Genomic DNA, 20156 nt, shown 5'->3' on the forward strand with positions numbered 1-20156 from the left:
CACATAAGCTAGCAGGCTGCTATGAACATGGTTTCGTGCATACCTGTAGACTTTACTATCACCCATAAATAGGTGTGGTTGCATATATTGTTGCAGGTAGTCGTCCAATAAGTGGGTGTGGCTCATGAAAGAAACTGAGTTGCATCAGGACTTGACTATGACACGTTTATACACTTCCGTACTGTCCAACTAAACAATTTGCTTCGCATGTGCTCCAATCCAGGTCGGACATGGATAATTATTGAAGCAGGTCTGACCTAGATGACCTGACCCAGATGACTCGGGTGACCTGACCCGGTTTCAATGCTGAGCTCAACTGTATAAACCTGCAAAAATCTTTGGCCTGAAAGTGACCAGCTTACACAAGTCCTGCTGCAATCATGCCTTGTGATAAAGTGGTAGTTTCACACATGACAGCTTAAATTAAGGCTGTGGACACAAAGTAATATAATATGTAATATTATTATAGTTACTTTATTATATGGGTAATGTGTAACTGTAACTAAGTAGTTCAGTTGTAAATAATATGTAATATGTAACGAGTTACATTTAAAAAGTAACTGTCCCAACACTGTCCACTAGTGTATCTGTAGGTATAGGCAACCTTCCTTGATTTACCACTTTGCCTTGTTTCACTACTTTTTTCTATGAACCCTAATCTAACAAAAAAAAATTTAATTTTTCCTTCTACTTGTTTGTTTACTTTTTGTGTTACATAATTATGACAAATGAGCCAGCGCATACTGCAAGAATAGTGTCAGGAATGCCATAAAAGAAAATTTGCATCAGAACACATGCCTCAACAATCAATTATGTAAAGGGACGTGACCATTATGCTTTGTTTTCGGCTATGCTTCACCCGTTACACAGCATTACAAATGAAGAACAGTACAAGAAGTGTCTATACAATCAATACAGTCTCTATGGAAAATATTGGCGATTAGCCAACAGAGAAGCTACATCACGCTATCGCGAATCAACACCTTGTGTTGTCAATGAATAGAACTGAAACACAAATGAGGACAAAGGCAAGTCCTAGATGCGTGTATTGTATGTACAGTGGTTAGTGAAAAGGCACATCTCAGGACGAAGTGACATCAAACAGTGAAAATATCAAGCCCGTAGCCTTATCCAATGTTGAGTTATGCTTGGCTGGCATAGAAACTTTTAGAAGGATTTGGGATTGGTCTGAAGACATTTTTGGGCTTGGCTGTGCCTAACCAATGCTGCCAAGCTGTTATGAAGGGAAATTGAGGCTGGTTTTAAGGTGATAATTTTGGCTGGAAAAGCCGAGTTCTTCATGATCCCTAATATACAATACTACCATACTGTAAGTTACTGGCCTCCATTATTAACTCACAAGAAAAATAATGTTAAAGTGGCTAAAAGAATCAAAACCAGGCAACTTGCCTGGCAAGGTGCTTTGCTGTCGAAAGGATGCAATAATGGAGAAAGGACTGAGACACAAAGGAGGATAAAGGTGAGCTTATGATGCAAATGGTGACTACCACATGAGTGTGAAATGAGTGTAGCTTGCTTTTGAGAATTTGTTTGATAGTGAATTCACTTGAAAGTTTTGTGATATCAAGGCTGATTATTCAACTGGTAAGTACCAAGCAACTAACAAGTGCAATGGTGATTTTGGGAAGTATACTGTGATTATTGTAGCTGATATGTATGTAATATTTAAATCAACACTAACAGACAATAAATATTACATATTTATGTTATTTTTCACAGTGCCAAAGAAAAACGCAAAGCTCAAAGATTTACATAACCTTGTTAGCCCACAATATGCTGTTGCTTGGAAGGAAATAGGTAAGGAGTTGGGTGTGCCACTTGGAAAACTTAATGCTCTACAAAAGGACCATCCAGATGATTGCGATCACTGCTGTGATAAAATGCTAGAAGAATGGTGTAATTTAGATGTGAATACCAAATGGAGCACAGTATTAAAAGCACTGGATTCTCCTGCAGTAGTAGGAGTTCTATCCAGCTTTTCTGATCCAATTTCAACTGTTTCCCAACGCTTACAAGATGATTTTACAATAAACAGGCATAGCGCATCACGTGAAGACTGGCCGCTATTTCAGCCTAAGCATTTTACTAGTGTTGCACTTATCCATCACAAAAGGGGCCACAGTAGGAAGAAAGATATTGAATTTATTGCAGGTTATCAGCATCGAGGTCAAATTAGTTTACTAGAGCCACTTGTTGATGTGAATGTAAGTCACACTAGCAAGGGGTTCTTTGAAATATTTGATAAAATAGAAAGTACTAATAGATTCCCTAATACTGTGCTAATTGAAGGAGCACCTGGAATTGGGAAAACTACACTCTGCAAAGAAATAGTATATCAGTGGTCTACTCAAAAGCTATTAAATGACAAAAAGCTTATGATCCTAGTATTCTTGCGTGATCCTAAAGTTCAAAGTATCTGTTCACTAAAAGATTTTATTAAGGCTTATTGTAACCACACAGAAAAATGCAATGATAAAATTGAAGAATACATCAAAAGCAATGCTGGTAAAGATGTTGCCATAGTACTTGATGGATATGATGAGCTTCCTGAAAATATCAGAGCTGACTCTGAATCATTTTTTGTTGAACTAGTGCATCGAAAATGTAAGGAGTTGTTGCATAGTACCATTGCAGTTACATCACGTCTTAATGTATCTGTTGAGCTTCGTGACATTGTCGACCGTAGGGTGGAAATATTGGGATTTACAGAAAATAACAGGAAGGAATATATTAGACAAGCACTAGAAAACAACGGTGAAAGTGTAGAAAAATTGACAAGATATTTGGATATAAATCCTGCTATCAATGCATACTGTTACATTCCACTAAACATGACCATCTTGCTGTGCCTGTTTAAAGAAGGCGGGGAAGATGCTGCTAAGTTGCCTGCAACACAAACAGAAATTAACAAGAAATTTATCTGCATTACTATATCTCGCTTTATTAAGAAAAGGGGAAAAGCAAATGAGGACTGGAGTATTCCTGACTTTAATCATATCCCCATTGACTACAAGCTAACATTTAATGAATTGTGTAGACTTGCTTTTGATGCTTTACAAAATGACAAAATTGTTTTTACAAAAAATGAAATTAAAGATTCTTGCAAGTACCTAGCTCGTTCAGAAAACTGGAATGGATTAGGTTTGCTTAAAGCTGTAGAATTTTGCAGCTTAACAGAAAATGTAAAAAATACATCCTTCAACTTTTTACATTTGTCTCTACAAGAAACTTTAGCAGCTTATCACATTACAATGTTGCAAACAAAGAGACAATCCAGTTTGCTACAAAGATATGTTTTGGATAGCAGGTATTTCAACACATGGATTTTATATGTTGGATTGACTAAGGGTCACTCATTTGCTTTCAGGCACTTTTTATCAGGTAATTCCCTCAAGATTTCTACTTTTGTGTCTTCAATACTTAAGAAGAATGCTACTATATCTAAGAAACTCATTGATAATAGAGTCATATGTCTTCATTTATTTCAGTGCTTTTCTGAGGCAGAAAATGATGATATGTGTCAATATATTGGCCAGTTATTACGGGATGGAGAAATTGATCTCAGTGGTCAAGCTTTAAATCCAGTGAATGTTCATACACTCGGCTTGTTTTTAGATAGATCTTTTAAAAAGAATTGGAAACTACTAAATTTATCAAATTGCTTTTTAGGAACTCAAGAATTCGAACATCTATTCATATTCTGTAATAATAATACAAACATTGATTGTCTGAATTTATCTTATAACAACTTGATGCAATCTTCAGCTAGTATCCTTGCTAATTTTTTTGTGATTTGGAAAGTTAAGATAATTTTAATGTATTCAGATGATATTGACAAGGAATTGTATGATGATGTTATTCAAAGTAGTCTAATGCAATTTTCCAAACTTGATTTGGTGCCATCTTATGCAGAAATTCTTACTACAGGTCAACATATTCTTGCATGCTGTAAAAATAGCTATGAAGAGATTATTGAATTACTGTATACAAACACATATTCAAGTATCCATTACTTTTCATGTCATATGGGAAGCACATATAACGAAAGTGCTCAGATGTCTCTCCTTTTAAGTGATAAAGACGTTTATTTGTATAATTGTAAAATTTGCCTTATACCTGTCCTAGAAACTGTTATGAATAGTGAAATTTCCTCATTTCATATCATAGAGGACAAAGATATGTTACCTTGGGAAATTAAGTGTGTTGTTGAGAAGCTAGCAGAGTTTGCTGTAACTTTTGGTGAAGTTTTCCTACCATTGCATTTATATAATATGTCCAAAAAATCTTTCCGAGAACTAAAGGCACTTATCCAGGAGAACACTCATGGCACTTTTGTGTTTAGTCATTGTACTGGTCAGAACGTTCATGAAATCCTGTCAGGTCTCAATTCTCAAAGGAACCTCACTCACTTCATTTTTAAGTGGTGTGTAGGTTATCAAAGAGTTACCCCTATGCTACAGGAGAATTCACCATCATCAATTTTTGATCATACTAATGGCATGGGACATGAAATAGCAAAAGGTTTAGTTGAAATATTTCAAAATAGCACGTTGTTACAACAAATAATTGTTTTTCATTGTAAGCTACAAAGCCTAGATTTTGAGTTATCATGCAAAGCATTGACGTTTACAAAATTAAACCACATTAATTTAAGCGGTAATAGCATTTCTATTAGTGCTGCAGAGATTCTAGCCAATGGTATCGCCGAAAGTACTTCACTGAAACATCTTGAACTAGCAAACTGTAATTTACTTGAAGAAGGTCTCAGATCAATTTGTGTTGCCATCAAGGGCAAGCACTTGCAAACACTTAATTTAAGCAACAACTGTATTACTGATCAGATTGCAGATGATTTGGCTTACATCATCTCAAGCAAATCTTGCATGAAGAATCTTTATATGAGTAAGTGCTCACTATGTTACAATGGGATCAAAGCACTTATTTCAGCATTAGCCAAAATCAGATCATTAAAAACTCTTGATTTAAGTCATAACACTATGACTTCCACAGGTCTTGAAGTAGCTGCTGTCTTTACTAACAATAATCTCGAGCATTTAAATTTTTCATACAGTTCTCTGAAACAAGTTGATTTAACAGAAATATTTACAGCTAATTGTGGAAATTTGAAAGTGTTCAATTTCAGTGGTAATCAAATTGGTGCCTCAGTTCACATAATAACCTTTCTTAGCAACTCTTCTTGTTTACAAATCCTTTCTTTATCAAAATGTTCTTTAGAGGAGACTCAAATAATAAGTGTATTTGGTAACATGAGAAATTCATTAAAACATCTTGATCTTAGTTTCAATGTAATAACTGACAAAGCAGCCAAATCAGTAGCAGATGTAATTCACAACAACCCTGACTTGGAACATTTGAACTTGTCTAATTGTAGCTTACAGAAAGGAGGGTTAGCTGTAATATTGAGAGCAGTTCGAACAGCTTGTAGGTTGAAATACCTTAATCTTCAGTCTAATAAGATTACTGATGTATTGGCCAGTGAAATAGCAGCATTTATCTCAGCACTTGAGTATCTTTCACTTTCAGATTGTGCAATACAGAAGGAAGGATTTCTTAGAATATGTGATGGTCTTAAAAAGACCAGTTCTTTAATTCATTTAAACCTCAGTTTCAATTTCATTTCCAGTGATGTGGGATCTAAGCTAGCCATGACCAATGTGTTTATTGGAAATCCACTCAAGTATTTTGATGCATCAGAGTGTCAATGGGAACGAAACAGTTTTTCAAAAATGCTGTTAGCTACAATGAATGTACAAAACTTAAAGTATGTTAACTATAGTGGTTGCAAAATGGATGATGGACAGGCTGTGTTTCTGGCTAGTTCAATCACAATTAATAATACCTTGGAGCAGTTGATACTAGCAAACTGTGGTTTACCACCTTCAGGATTTGTAAGAATTCTTGGTGCATTGAAGGAACTACATACACTAAGGCATCTCAATTTAAGCCATAATCACATCACCAATGAGGTAATCGTTGCATTAGCAGAAGTGACATCTGGTAGTCAACTAGAACACTTAAATGTGTCTCATTGCTTACAAGGTACAAAATGTTCTGATTTAGTTCTTTCAATAGCAAACAACATTACATTTCAGTACCTTGACCTCAGCTATAATGACATCAGTGATGATGAAGCAAGTTTTGTAGCATCTGCTATTACTGCCAATGAATATTTGTATCATGTTAATCTTACCAATAACAAGTTTAATACCACCTCTATCAAGAGTGTTCTCAATGCTATGGCCACAAAACATTTTATTCATCATATTAATTTGAGTTCATACTGTATTACTAATGAATTAGCTTGTGACCTTGAAGCAGTGGCAGGTAGTAACAGTGGATTAGAGAAGATAGCACTTGATGAATATGTGATCCATGACATTAAGGAACATTTGCCCAAAAGTATCACCAAGCTTATAGTCAACAAACTGTGCATTAATAGCCACACTGTTGATGACAGTGAAGTTTGTGCCATAGAATCTCTTATTGACAACAATGATGCAATATTTCATTTTGAATTGGATAATTCTGTGATTCCAGCTTCAAAGAAGCTCTCAATTTTGAAAGCAATGATGGAGTTTTCTCAACTGAGACACCTCAACCTGAATTATATTACTGTCATTGAAGAAATGGAGGATGAGTTGGTATCTTTAATAAATCGCAATACTAACTTACAGCATCTTGAATTAGCTGGATGTGAATTAAGTAAAACGTTTCCTGCAGCATTTTCTCAGACTTTAAGCAAGCTTTTACACTTGAACTTAAGCTACAACACATTCACCTTCACTGACTTTAGTAATTTACTATCACAAACTACAGCACTGCAATGTCTTAAAATGGATGGTTGTGGACTAAGCAAAACAGCATCGTTAAATGTCATCAGAACCCTAACATTTCTTGATCTGAGTAACAATCCCATTTCAGATTTGCATGCTGGTGATGTAGCTGATTTGATCGCCAATAACATTAGCCTACAAAACATTAATATTTCCAACTGTGGCTTTGACTCTAGTGGAATTCTGAAAATAACCAAGGTATTAAAACAATTTACAAATGTGCGAGTATTAGATTATGGATCCAATCACATGTCAGGTCATTTAGAATATGTAGCTGAAGAGATGGTAGGTGTCATTACCAGTAACAAAGGCTTAGAGCACATACATTTACCACATTGTCAATTTCATGACAAAGATATGAAAAAACTGTTTGAAGTTATGAAGAACGTTCCTTCTCTAAAATGTGTTGATATTAACTATAATGAAATATCTAGCACTCTGTCCAATCATGTAAGACCTTTGCTTGAGAATGGGGTGGCAATTAAAGTGATTAAGCTTTCTTTATCTCAAAATCAACTCGATCAACTATGTGATGATAGTTTGCCACAATTTAGAGCACAACACATCAGCTTATATCAGTGTTGCATCTCTGATGAGCAGTTAAGACAGTTGTGTGGGATGTTTTCTAACAATCAAAACATTTCTCATTTTAGTATGACACACTGTCTGTTTTCTGATAGACATAATGGAGCTTGTAAACTGTTTAACTCCCTAAAACACAGTAAATATCTGAAATCTTTTGAACTAAAAAGTATTGCTTTAACTATTGACAGCGTTGACCATGTTGCAGCTATGATTACTGCAAACAAGCTTATTGTTCATTTTTGCCTAACAGATTGTAATATGCCTAAAATACAAACTTTCTTTGGAGTATTCAAAGATAATAACAGTATGCAAAGTTTTGTTATCTCAGATATGATTGTCAGTGATATGATGTGCATTGCAGATGCCTTTAAGTGTAGCACATCACTGAAGTATTTAAATTTGCATAACTGCAGGTTACAAGATAAGGACGTTTTATTAGTCTGTGAAGTGGTAAAAACATTTACAGATTTACTTCACCTCAATGTGAGTGGTAACAACATTACTGACCAATCTGCAGAAATATTAGCTATGGGTATCACCAATAACACTGGTCTGCAGCATCTTGAACTGGCAGGTTGTAATTTACATGAAGAAGGTCTGAGATTAATTAGTATTGCCATTAAAGACAGAAACTTGCAAACACTTAATTTAAATTGTAATTGTATTACTGATCAGAATGCAAGTAACATTGCGCATTACATTAAAAGCAAATCTTGTATCAAAACTCTTTATATGAGCAGATGTTCACTACAGTGCAACGGGATCAAAGCATTAATTTCAGCTTTGGCTACTACCAAATCTTTAAAAGCCCTTGATTTAAGCCACAACAAAATTACTAATGTAAATCTTGATTTAGCTGCTGTTATATTTGTTAACAGTCACCTTGAGCATTTGGATTTATCATATTGTGAATTAAAACAGATTAATGAAGTATTTAAGGCAAACTGTGTGAATTTACAATCATTCAATTTCAGTGGCAATCAGATTAGTGATTCGGCAGCTATTTTTATGACACAGTTGCTAAGCAACACTACATGTTTACAAAGCCTGTCTGTATCAAAATGTTACTTGCAGGAAAGTGGGCTAATAGACACATTGGGTAATGTAAAACATTCACTAAAACATCTTGACATTAGCTATAATGTAATATCTGACGAAGCAGCCAAATCAGTGGCAGATGTAATTCACAACAATTCTAACTTAGAATATTTGAACTTGTCAAATTGTGAATTACAGGATGAAGGATTAACTGTAATACTAAACGTAGTTAAAACCATTAGTAGATTAAAACACATTAATCTCAAGTCTAATAGGATGAATGATATGTTGGCTAGTGAAATTGCGGAGTGTATCTCAAATAATCATGGATTAAGCCTCATTTCGCTATCAAACTGTGCACTACAAGAGGAAGGATTTCTTAGAATAGCTGATGCTTTTACAAAGACAAATCCATTATTTCATTTTGACATCAGTTCAAATCTTGTTACAGATAATGTAGCAACTAATCTAGCAAACTGCAATTTGTTTTCTAGAATGTCTCAGATTATACACCTTGATGTGTCACAGTGTCAATGGGAGATGAATGGACTTTCAACAATGTTCATCACTGCAAACAAAGTCTATTCTTTAAAATGTATTAACTGCAGTGGTTGTGAAGTAAATGAAAAAGAAGCTCAGCATTTAGCTAGTACCATAACTATTAACAACACATTGGAGCAGTTAATACTAGCAAACTGTACTGTAAAGCCCACAGGATTTGTGAAGATTTTCAATGCAGTAAAAAAACTTTATACATTGAAGCACCTTGATTTGTGTTCCAGTCAAATTAGCGATGAAGTTATTTTTATGCTAGCAGAATGCATATCAGGAAATCAAGTAGAACACTTGGACTTGTCACATTGTTTACAGGGAGTGAACAGTTTAAATGTGTTAACTGCTATTGCTAGTGGTGGTACACTTCAGTACCTTGACCTCAGCTATAATGACATCAGTGATGATGAAGCAAGTTGTGTAGCATCTGCTATCTCTGCTAACAAATATTTATATCATATAAATCTCACCAATAATCAGTTTAATAGTGAAAGCGTTCAACTGGTTTTCAATGCCATGGCTGTGATTAGTTCATTGCAGTTTGTTGATTTACGTTCATATACTGTTTCTAATAAACTGGCTGTTGATCTTGAGACAGTGGCAATTAGCAATACTGGACTCGAAAGCGTAGTTCTTCACAAATATGCAATTTGTGGTATTAACCAAAGTCTGTCAACGAGCATTTCCAAACTGATAGTCAATGAACTATGTATCAATGAGCATCACTTTAGTGATAGTGAAGCATATGCAATAGCCTCCCTGATTAACAACAGCATTTCAATTTGTTATTTTGATTTAGCTAATTCTAATATTCCAGATGCAACAAAACCCATAATTATTGAAGCAATGAAGAAAAATCATATGCTAAAACATCTTAATCTGAATTCATTTACAATCAGTAAAATGGTACAGACTGAATTGTCATCTTTGATAGCACAGAATACTAAATTACAGCATCTTGAAATGGCTGGATGTCAATTAACAGAACCTTTCCTTGTATCACTTGCTCAGGCACTATGTACACACAATGAGCTTTCTTATTTAAACTTAAGCAACAACACAATAACACCTATGGCGGTTGCTGAAATATGTAACATACTGCCAATCATAACAGCATTAAACTCTCTTGAAATGGCTGGCTGTGGATTAAACAAAACAATGTTATTACGCATCATTGAAACTCTAACTTTACTTGACTTGAGTAACAACCCTATATCAGACTTGCATGCTGATGATGTAGCTAACTTAATTGCTAATAATGCTAATCTTCAGCATCTTAATCTTTCAAACTGTGAGATTAAATCAAGAGGAGTTTTGACAATAACTAAAGCATTAACAGAAACTACAAAATTGCTGTATTTAAACTTAAGATTAAACCATCCATCAGATAATTTAGAATCTGTAGCTACATCAGTAGCTGCTTTAATTACCAGCAATAATGGTATAAAATATTTGCTTTTGCCACATTGTGTATTTCACGACGAAGTTATGAAAATAATTTTAGAAGCTATGACAGCAATTTCATCCCTAATACTTGTAGATATTACTTGTAATAGAATTTCAGCCATGCTTAGCCGTGATATTAGAGCTGTGCTTGCTAGCAATGTCAATTTGGAAGGATTTACAATGGATGAACTGATTGTATCACAAAGTGAACTTGATCAACTATCTGATATTCTGCCAAAGTTTAAAACACAACACATTTGCTTACATCAGTGTTGTATATCTGATGAGCAGTTAAGACAGCTATGTGTGATGTTTTCTAGTAATTCGAACATCTCTAATTTAAATGTTGATGACTGTCAGTTTTCTGATAAAAGTGATGGTTTTTCAAAACTGTTTAAATCTCTAAATCGCGCTAGATTTCTGAAACAGGTGAAGTTAAACAGGATAATTTTAGTGAATGAAAGCTGTAACCATGTGATAGCTTTGATTGCTGCAAACCGGGGTATTGAGAATTTTTACATGGCAAATTGCATAATGCCTGAACAAGGAATGACCAATTTCTTTAATGTATTTAGAAATCTACAACACTTCAGCATCAATGATATGATTGTCAGTAGGAATGTGTGTGTTTCAAACGTCTTGAAGGCTAGTATATCACTGAAGCATGTAAATTTGATAAACTCCAAATTACAAAGTAAAGATGTTTTGATGATCTGTGAAGCACTTAAAGCCATTACAACTTTAGTTCACATCAACTTAAGTGGCAACAACATCTGTAATCAATCAGCAGAAATTCTATCATTGGGTATCACAAGAAATGAAGGTCTCCAGCATCTTGCACTAGCCAGTTGTAGTTTATATGACGAAGGTCTTTCATCAATTTGCAAAGCCATCAAGTATAGAAACTTGGTTACACTTAATTTAAGTTATAATGCTATTAATGATTATGTAGCAGTTGATGTGGCCTGTGCAATCATGACGAAAAGCTGCATTGAAGTTTTACAAATAAGAAGGTGCTCGCTGGGTAGCAATGGAATTCAAATACTCCTTTCAGCTTTGGGAAAGATTAATACTTTAAAAGATATTGATTTAAGTAACAATCAAATGTCTAATGAGACTCTTGATATAACTGATATCATAGTTGCAAATACTCATCTGGAGAATTTGGATTTGTCTCACTGTGGATTGAGTGCGATAAAGATCAGTACAAAGCCTTCAAGTTTAAAGGTGCTCAATGTCAATGGTAATTGCATGAGTAACTCGGCACTATTCATTAAAAAATTTATTAGCAAAAGTGCTTGCTTACACTCGCTATCCTTGTCCAACTGCACGTTGAATGAGACAGTACTAATGAAATTATTGATTAAGGTAAAGAATTCATTAAAACATCTTGATCTTAGTTTCAATGTAATATCTGACAAAGCAGCCAAATCAGTAGCAGATGTAATTCACAGAAATACTGACTTGGAACATTTGAACTTGTCTAATTGTAAATTACAGGAAGAGGGGTTATCTTTAATATTGAAAGCTGTTAAAAAGGCAGGTGCACTGAAATACCTCAATCTTGAATCTAATTTGTTGAACAATATTTTAGCTGACGAGATAGCAGTATTAATCAGAGATAACAATGTACTGAACCATCTTTCTCTGTCAGATTGTATTATGCAAAAAGAAGGATTTCTTACAATAGGTGATTCTCTCTTAAATACTAATTTAATTCAATTAGATATCAGTTCAAATGTCATCACTAATAACATTGCAGCTAAACTTACCAAGAGTAAATTTTTTCTTGCAAAATCTCAACTTAAATACCTTGATATCTTACAATGTGATTGCCAGGAAAACAGTCTTACGATTATATTAAATGCAACAATAAATATGAATCAGTTGAGGTACATAAATGTTAGTGGCTGCAAGATGGATGATATAGAGATTCAAAGATTGGCTACCTCCATAACTGCTAATAACACATTAGAGCAGTTGATATTGGCAAAATGTGGTATACAATCAGATGGTTTAATAAGTGTTCTTGATGCAGTGAAGAAACTCTGTACATTAAAACATCTTAATTTAAGCTGTAATCTAATTACTGATGTGGTTTTCCCCACACTAGTAAAAGCTATATCACATAATCAAATACAGCACTTAGACTTGTCTCATTGTTTACAGGCAGTAAACAGCTCCAATTTGCTTACTGCTATTGCTAATAGTAGTACACTTCAGTACCTTGACCTCAGCTATAATGACATCAGTGATGATGAAGCAAGTTGTGTAGCATCTGCTATTACTGCTAATGGATATTTGTATCATGTTAATCTTACTAATAATCATTTTGATAGTCAAAGCATCAAAACAATTCTCAAAGCAATGGCTAGGATAAGTTCACTACGACATGTTAATATAAGCTCATATGCATTGACCGAAGAATTGACAGTTGATGTTAAAGCAGTAGCAATTAGTAATCCTGGACTAGAGACTATTCTGGTGCTCCAATCAGAGTTTAAAGATGCCAAACTTGAGAAGGTACTTGACTGTATGCATTACATCTGAAAAAAGGATGCAGCCTCCAAAAAATCCAGGGTGAAAAAAGATGTGAAATCCAAGGTGGCGGCCAAGAAATGACTGTGATGGTAGTAGGTTAATGGAAGAAATTTTAATAATTATAATTCAGGTAAATTTGTGTTGCCTGCTCCAAGGATTCGGCTGAATTGTCATTATTAAATTTTTGCCATTAACCTACCATCACAGCCATTTCTTAGTCGCCTTTCACAACTTTTTTCATCCTAGCCTTTTTGAGAGCCACAGTCTTTTTTAACAGTTTGGCTGTTGTGGTTTAGATATCACTACTTTTTGTATTGTACGCCTCAACGCCAGCCATAAAAACTGGCTTTGGCACTTCCTTTTAACTTGCATTTTACTTTACTACAGGAATTGTTGAACATAAGAAGCAGTCATAATAATGTGTGTATAGCTTTTTGTCTGGTTAAATATTTATTTTAACAATGAATACAATGAACGATTATCACATGGGTAATAAGGTGACTTGCTACATAACTAAACTGTAGCTGAACTCTCATTGTTTGAAGTTGAACTTTTTACAGAATGACTTATTTCTAGTTGATCACTCTACATGGTGATTTACTTCCAGCGAATCTTTCTGCAGGGTGATTTGTTTGTAGCTGATCTCTCAATAGGGTGACTTTTTTCTAGCTGATATCTCTACAGGGTGATGTGTTTCTAGCTGATCTCTCTACAGGGTGACTGCTCTATTAGAATGACTGCTCCATTACAGTATCCCAATCTCCACCAAGTTGTATTTCATGATACTCTAATAGAGCAGTTACTTTCCCTAATAAAACAGCCACCCATGTTTTATGTGACTGTTCAATTAGGGTATCTCAATCTTTATGCATTGCTTTTATGCATGCGAGTGATTTTATATTCAGCCAGGGGCAGTAGAGCAGGCCAAAGAGTGAGGGGACCAGGCCAGCTTGAAGACCAAAAAAAAAAAAGTCACTACCTACTGACAATAGCTGCTCTCCACCAATTATATCTCCTTATATTTATAACTACACATATTATGTAGCTAAGTGGCTTGCTACACTGCTTCTCTGAATACTGTGACTGCTCTATTAGAGTATCCAAATCCTGACTGTTCTATTAGAGTATCTCGATCTTTTCTTGCAACTGAACAGTGTCCCATAAGGGGAGGGGCATGGCCCGGCCCCCCATCTCCACCGCCTATGTTTTCAGCTGCAGAAGAAAATCACTGCTCGAAGATTCTTAGTTTACTAATTTGTTAATCTGCTTTACTGTAGTTGTACCCAATTATACTGGTAGTAAAATATCAGTAAAGTATATGGAACATATTGTTTTACTACGTTTTAAACTCTTAGTAAAACATCATTGAATGCAGGTTTACTGAAAAACTACTAAAATAACAAATAAATAACTGTTCCATATACTAGGGATATACTACTCCAGTAAACTAAGAAACTTCAAGCAGTGAATCCATGTGACTTCTACTATTCCAGGAAGTACTCCAGGAAATATTTGAGAATAATATTGGGAACAATAGGTGAATAAAAAAAAGGACTTACAGAAAGAATATCTAATCCAAAACAGCCAAGCTGTAAAAAAACAGTGCGGCCCTCAAAAAGGCTATGGTGAAAAAAGATGTGAAATCCAAGGTGGCGGCCAAGAAATGGCTGTGATGGTAGGTTAATGGTAAAAATTTTAATAACGACAATTCAGGTGAATTTTTGTGCCGCTTGGTCTTGGCAAAAAATTCACCTAAATTGCCGTTATTAAAATTTTTACCATTAACCTACCATCACAGCCATTTCTTGGCCGCCACCTTGGATTTCACATCTTTTTTCACCATAGCCTTTTTGAGGGCCGCACTGTTTTTTTACAGCTTGGCTGTTTTGGATTAGATTTCATTTCTTTTTGTAATTGTATACCACCGGCCGGCTTTGGGACTTTTTAACCTGTCTTTTTTTTCTTTACCACAGGAAGAAGAAAAGATGAAGCAGATGTACTTTAAATATTTCTGATTTTATCAGTAAATGTACAAATTATATATATATAATACATATATTTATTGCAGAACTCTCCATGGTGGTTTCTTTGTAACTGAACACTCTACAAGGTGACTTCTTCTTGATGCCCTCTCTACAGGGTGAATTGTTAGTAGCTGAATAATCTACAAGGTAACTTCTTCTAGCTGATCTCTCTACAGGGTGATTTGTTTGTAGTTGAACTCTCTACAGGTGATCTGTTTGCAGCTGAACTCTCTACATGATGGTTCTTTGCAGCTGAACTCTCTACAAGGTGACTTCTTCTAGCTTCTAGCTACAGGGAGATTTGTTTGCAGCTGAACTCTCAACATGATAGTTTCTTTGTAACTGAACTCTCTACAAGGTGACTTCTTCTAGCTGATCTTTCTAGAGGGTGATTTGTTTGTAGCTGAATTCTCTACAAGAAAACTTCTTCTAGCTGATCTCTCTACAGGGAGATTTGTTTGTAGCTGAACTCTCTACAGGTGATTTGTTTGCAGCTGAACTCTCTACATGATGGTTTCTTTGTAGCTGAACTCTCTACAAGGTAATTTCTTTTAGCTGATGTCTCTACCAGGTCACTAGTTTGTAGCTGAACTCTCTACATTATGATTTCTTTGTAACTGAACTCTCTACAAGGTGACTTCTTCTAGCTGATCTTTCTACAGGGTGATTTGTTTGTAGCTGAATTCTCTACAAGGAAACTTCTTCTAGCTGATCTCTCTACAGGGAGATTTGTTTGTAGCTGAACTCTCTACAGGTGATTTGTTTGCAGCTGAACTCTCTACATGATGGTTTCTTTGTAGCTGAACTCTCTACAAGGTAATTTCTTTTAGCTGATGTCTCTACCAGGTCACTAGTTTGTAGCTGAACTCTCTACATTATGATTTCTTTGTAACTGAACTCTCTACAAGGTGACTTCTTCTAGTTGATCTTTCTACAGGGTGATTTGTTTGTAGCTGAACCCTCTACAAAGAAACTTCTTCTAGCTGATCTCTCTACAGGGAGATTTGTTTGTAGCTGAACTCTCTACAGGTGATTTGTTTGCAGCTGAACTCTCTACATGATGGTTTCTTTGTAGCAGAACTCTCTACAAGGTAACTGATGTCTCTACAAGGTCACTAGTTTGTAGCTGAACTCTCCATATGGTGGTTTCTTTGTAACTGAACTCTCTACAAGGTGACTTCTTCTAGCTGATCTTTCTACAGGATTTGTTTGTAGCTGAACTCCCTACAAGGAAACTTCTTCTAACTAATCTCTCTACAGGGAGATTTGTTTGTAGCTGAACTCTCTACAGGTGATTTGTTTGCAGCTGCACTGTCTACAGAGGTATGTTCCTGAACCATTGTTGGTAGGTTTCAAAATGTAGGTTTACTAAAACCTGCCAAAGATGGCTTGTGAACATACCTGGAGCAAGGCTCTACATGATGGTTTCTTTGTAGCTGAACTCTGTACAAGGTAATTTATTTTAGCTGATGTCTCTACAAGGTCACTAGTTTGTAGCTGAACTCTCTACATGATGGTTTCTTTGTAACTGAACTCTCTACAAGGTGACTCCTTCTAGCTGATCTTTCTACAGGGTGATTTGTTTGTAGCTGAACTCTCTACAAGGAAACTTCTTCTAACTGATCTCTCTACAGGGAGATTTGTTTGTAGCTGAACTCTCTACAGGTGATTTGTTTGCAGCTGAACTCTCTACATGATGGTTTCTTTGTAGCTGAACTCTCTACAAGTTAACTTCTTCTAGCTGATCTCTCTACAGGGAGATTTGTTTGTAGCTGAACTCTCTATAGGTGATTTGTTTGCAGCTGAACTCTCTACATGATGGTTCTTTGCAGCTGAACTCTCTACAAGGTGACTTCTTCTAGCTGATCTTTCTACAGGGTGATTTGTTTGTAGCTGAACTCTCTACAAGGAAACTTCTTCTAGCTGATCTCTCTACAGGGAGATTTGTTTATAGCTGAACTCTCTACAGGTGATTTGTTTGCAGCTGAACTCTCTACAAGGTAATTTCTTTTAGCTGATGTCTCTACAAGGTCACTAGTTTGTAGCTGAATTCTCTACATGATGGTTTCTTTGTAACTGAACTCTCTACAAGGTGACTCCTTCTAGCTGATCTTTCTACAGGGTGATTTGTTTGTAGCTGAACTCTCTACAAGGAAACTTCTTCTAGTTGATCTCTCTACAGGGAGATTTGCTTGTAGCTGAACTCTCTACATGTGATTTGTTTGCAGCTGAACTCTCTACATGATAGTTTCTCTGTAGCTGAACTCTCTTTAAGGTAATTTCTTTTAGCTGATGTCTCTACAAGGTTACTAGTTTGTAGCTGAACTTTCTACATGATGGTTTCTTTGTAACTGAACTCTCTGCAAGGTGACTTCTTCTAGCTGATCTCTCTACAGGGTGATTTGGTTGTAGCTGAACTCTCTACAAGGAAACTTCTTCTGGCTGATCTCTCTACACGGAGATTTGTTTGTAGCTGAACTCTCTACAGGTGATTTGTTTGCAGCTAAACTCTCTACATGATGGTTTCTTTGTAGCTGAACTCTCTACAAGGTAACTTCTTCTATTGATCTCTCTACAGGGCGATTTTTTTGTAGTTGAACTCTCTACATGGTAGTTTCTATGTAGTTGAACTCTATAAGGTGATTTCTTCTAGCTGAACTATCCCTTTCCATAGTTGCATGAACTCCCTATAAGGTAACGTTTTCTAGCTGATCTCTCTACAGGGTGAATTGTTTGTAGCTGATCTCTCTACAGGGTGATTTGTTTCTAGCTGATCTCTATACACAGGGGCGGATCTAGGATTTATAAAAGGTGGGGGGCTAACTCAAGGTACTAATCTCTTGGGTATAGGTGTGTGAAGCGCACTTCCCAGCATACGAAGCATGCTGGAACTAGGGGGGTCTGGGGGCATGCCCCCTCAGGAAAATTTTGAAAAATAAATGCTAAAATACTGCAATTTGGAGACATTTCCACATAAAATTCATACCAGTAGATATTTTATATACTGCCTTTAGATTATAGGTGTGACTCTCTGAAGCATTTTGCTAATGGAAAAGTTTGGGTAGGTACAGACAACCAAGTACATGATGTACCCCTCTCACAATTGCACAACACTGAATAGGTGCATGTTAGAATAAGAATATTGAAAGTGGAAAATTTTGAAATTTGAACAATACAAGATTGAATCTGAGAGCAAATTAAGTATTGCCATACATATTAACTACACAAGTAGATGAATGAAGCCCTTTAAACAGACCAATGCACTTCATTGTATGTATAGGTGCAGGCAGATTTGGAAAAATTCCATAACAGAACCAACTACATGTTTCTAGTGAATGTTCTATTAGAGTAGTTAGCTGACTGCTCTATTAGAGTATCTCGATCTTGTACACCTCCAATGCTGATCCGGGTCCTTGTTGTATAAACTTTAGCATAAATCCACTGATAATACCTTGGAAAGATGTTTATAAGGTGGTTTTATGAGTATTTGTATTATTAGTGATCATATAATTATGCTAAGACAAAATTTCATTATAATACTCAGTATATTGATCAAGTAAAGCCTAAATATGAAGGGGGGGCTTCAGCCCCCAAAGCCCCCCCCCCGGATCCGCCCCTGATACAGGTTGCTTGTTTCTAGCTGATCTCTTGAATTCTCTTCAGGGTGACTGCTCTATTAGGATGACTGCTCTATTAGAGTATCTCGCACTTGCTGCACCAAGTTGGATTTCATGTTATAACTCCGTGGCTTTAAGTCTGATTCTTCTACACCATTGAAGAGCCTTTCTAAGATGATTACTCCATCTATACAGCGATTTTCAAAGCATTCCCCTTAGCGGTTTATCTGGTAGGCGTGGCAAGTAGTCGTTTTTTTATTAGCTAATCTCGATTGCGTAATTGTTACACACTGTTGGTTTTTTCGTTGTATCTTCCTGGTTTTTAGCTCGATTTCTTTCAAACCACAAAAGGTTTTAGGTTCAATAGTTAACCTAATTACCCACCGATTTTCAGCTTCTTCCCATACGCGGTTTATCCTGTAGGCGTGACAACATATTGGTGTTATTTTTCGTGAATAATCGATCATAACTCTTTTTCTGTTTATCGTATCCTAGCCAAAGTTGGTACAGAGATGCGCCTTTATACCCCCCTTCTGTGTGCCAAATTTCAAGGCAATCGGATATGGCGTTCGCGTTTTATAGCAGTTTTTGTAAGTGTGCGAAAAGAGGAAGAAAAATAAGAAGAAAAAAAAACCAAGAAACTAAGCCAATTTTTGAAGTCGCATATCTCGGGAACGCATGAAGCGATTTCGCTCTAGTTTGGAATGTGGAGTGCTGAAGGTGGAGGGAGTGTCCACAGGAAAAATCGTCTTGTTTCATCAAGGCAGCACAGAGCTACGGAGGTGCGAAAATTGCGTTTTCTTTCTTCCTGTCAATATACTACGGGTGTTGCGCGCCGGCTTCTTGGGCCGCACGACACACTACCGTGTGTCTTGATTAGGTAATTTTAAAAGCATAATGTACTCAAGCCTACTTGGGGCTAATGAGTTTGGATAATGGAGGAACTACTGTATATAGCCTCATAATTTTTTTTGTATTACATTATTTTACTGTACTTTACTGATCTGATTTTTCTAATTGCAGAGACAAATTGTTCATCCATCAAAATAAACTAGAGCAGCATTTCATTATGGTGAACAAAATCCAGACTTTACAAATTACGTATATAATTGCACATATTTGTACATGCATTGTGTGTTCCCTCCATAAATAATTAGAAAACGTATATGTGTATTTTGATTGTTAACCATGACAACACATCATTCATTGTGTAACCACTATTTATAGTGTGTGAATATTTTTCATTGATTATTACTATTGATATTTTCATTATACAGTAGCACCGGTATTTATGAAAGAGCATGCACATGCTGTAATGTTTTTATAGTTGCATGATATGCACAATGACAAACAGATGGCCAAAATGGCATCTTTGGTGGTAGTTGCACAGAAAAGAACTTATGTATACATGTGCCAATATGAATTTATCTTACTACTTTTTGAAAAATTGAGACAAAACCTAAACTAGCTACTAGTCT

General features: G+C 35.7%; 2 protein-coding genes across 2 annotated transcripts in view; both read left to right on the top strand.

The window, feature by feature from the left end:
* Nucleotides 1–3871, top strand: part of LOC136248022 (NACHT, LRR and PYD domains-containing protein 3-like) — a 46481-nt gene extending 42610 nt beyond the window's left edge. Inside the window, exons 3-4 of the mRNA XM_066039839.1 lie at nt 1741–3789; nt 3861–3871. Of these exons, the coding sequence (XP_065895911.1) occupies nt 1741–3789; nt 3861–3871 (2060 nt within the window). The remainder of the gene's footprint in view (nt 1–1740; nt 3790–3860) is intronic.
* A 14-nt stretch (nt 3872–3885) lies between these two features.
* On the top strand, nt 3886–19939 carry LOC136247099 (uncharacterized). Its single transcript, XM_066038717.1, has 2 exons — nt 3886–13019; nt 19702–19939. The coding sequence occupies exons 1-2, from the start codon at nt 3894–3896 to the stop codon at nt 19726–19728; spliced, it is 9153 nt and encodes a 3050-aa protein (XP_065894789.1). The 5' UTR covers nt 3886–3893; the 3' UTR covers nt 19729–19939.
* Nucleotides 19940–20156: the final 217 nt, after the last annotated feature.

The sequence above is a fragment of the Dysidea avara genome, chromosome 2 (genome assembly GCF_963678975.1).
Source record: "Dysidea avara chromosome 2, odDysAvar1.4, whole genome shotgun sequence".
Lineage (NCBI taxonomy): Eukaryota > Metazoa > Porifera > Demospongiae > Dictyoceratida > Dysideidae > Dysidea > Dysidea avara.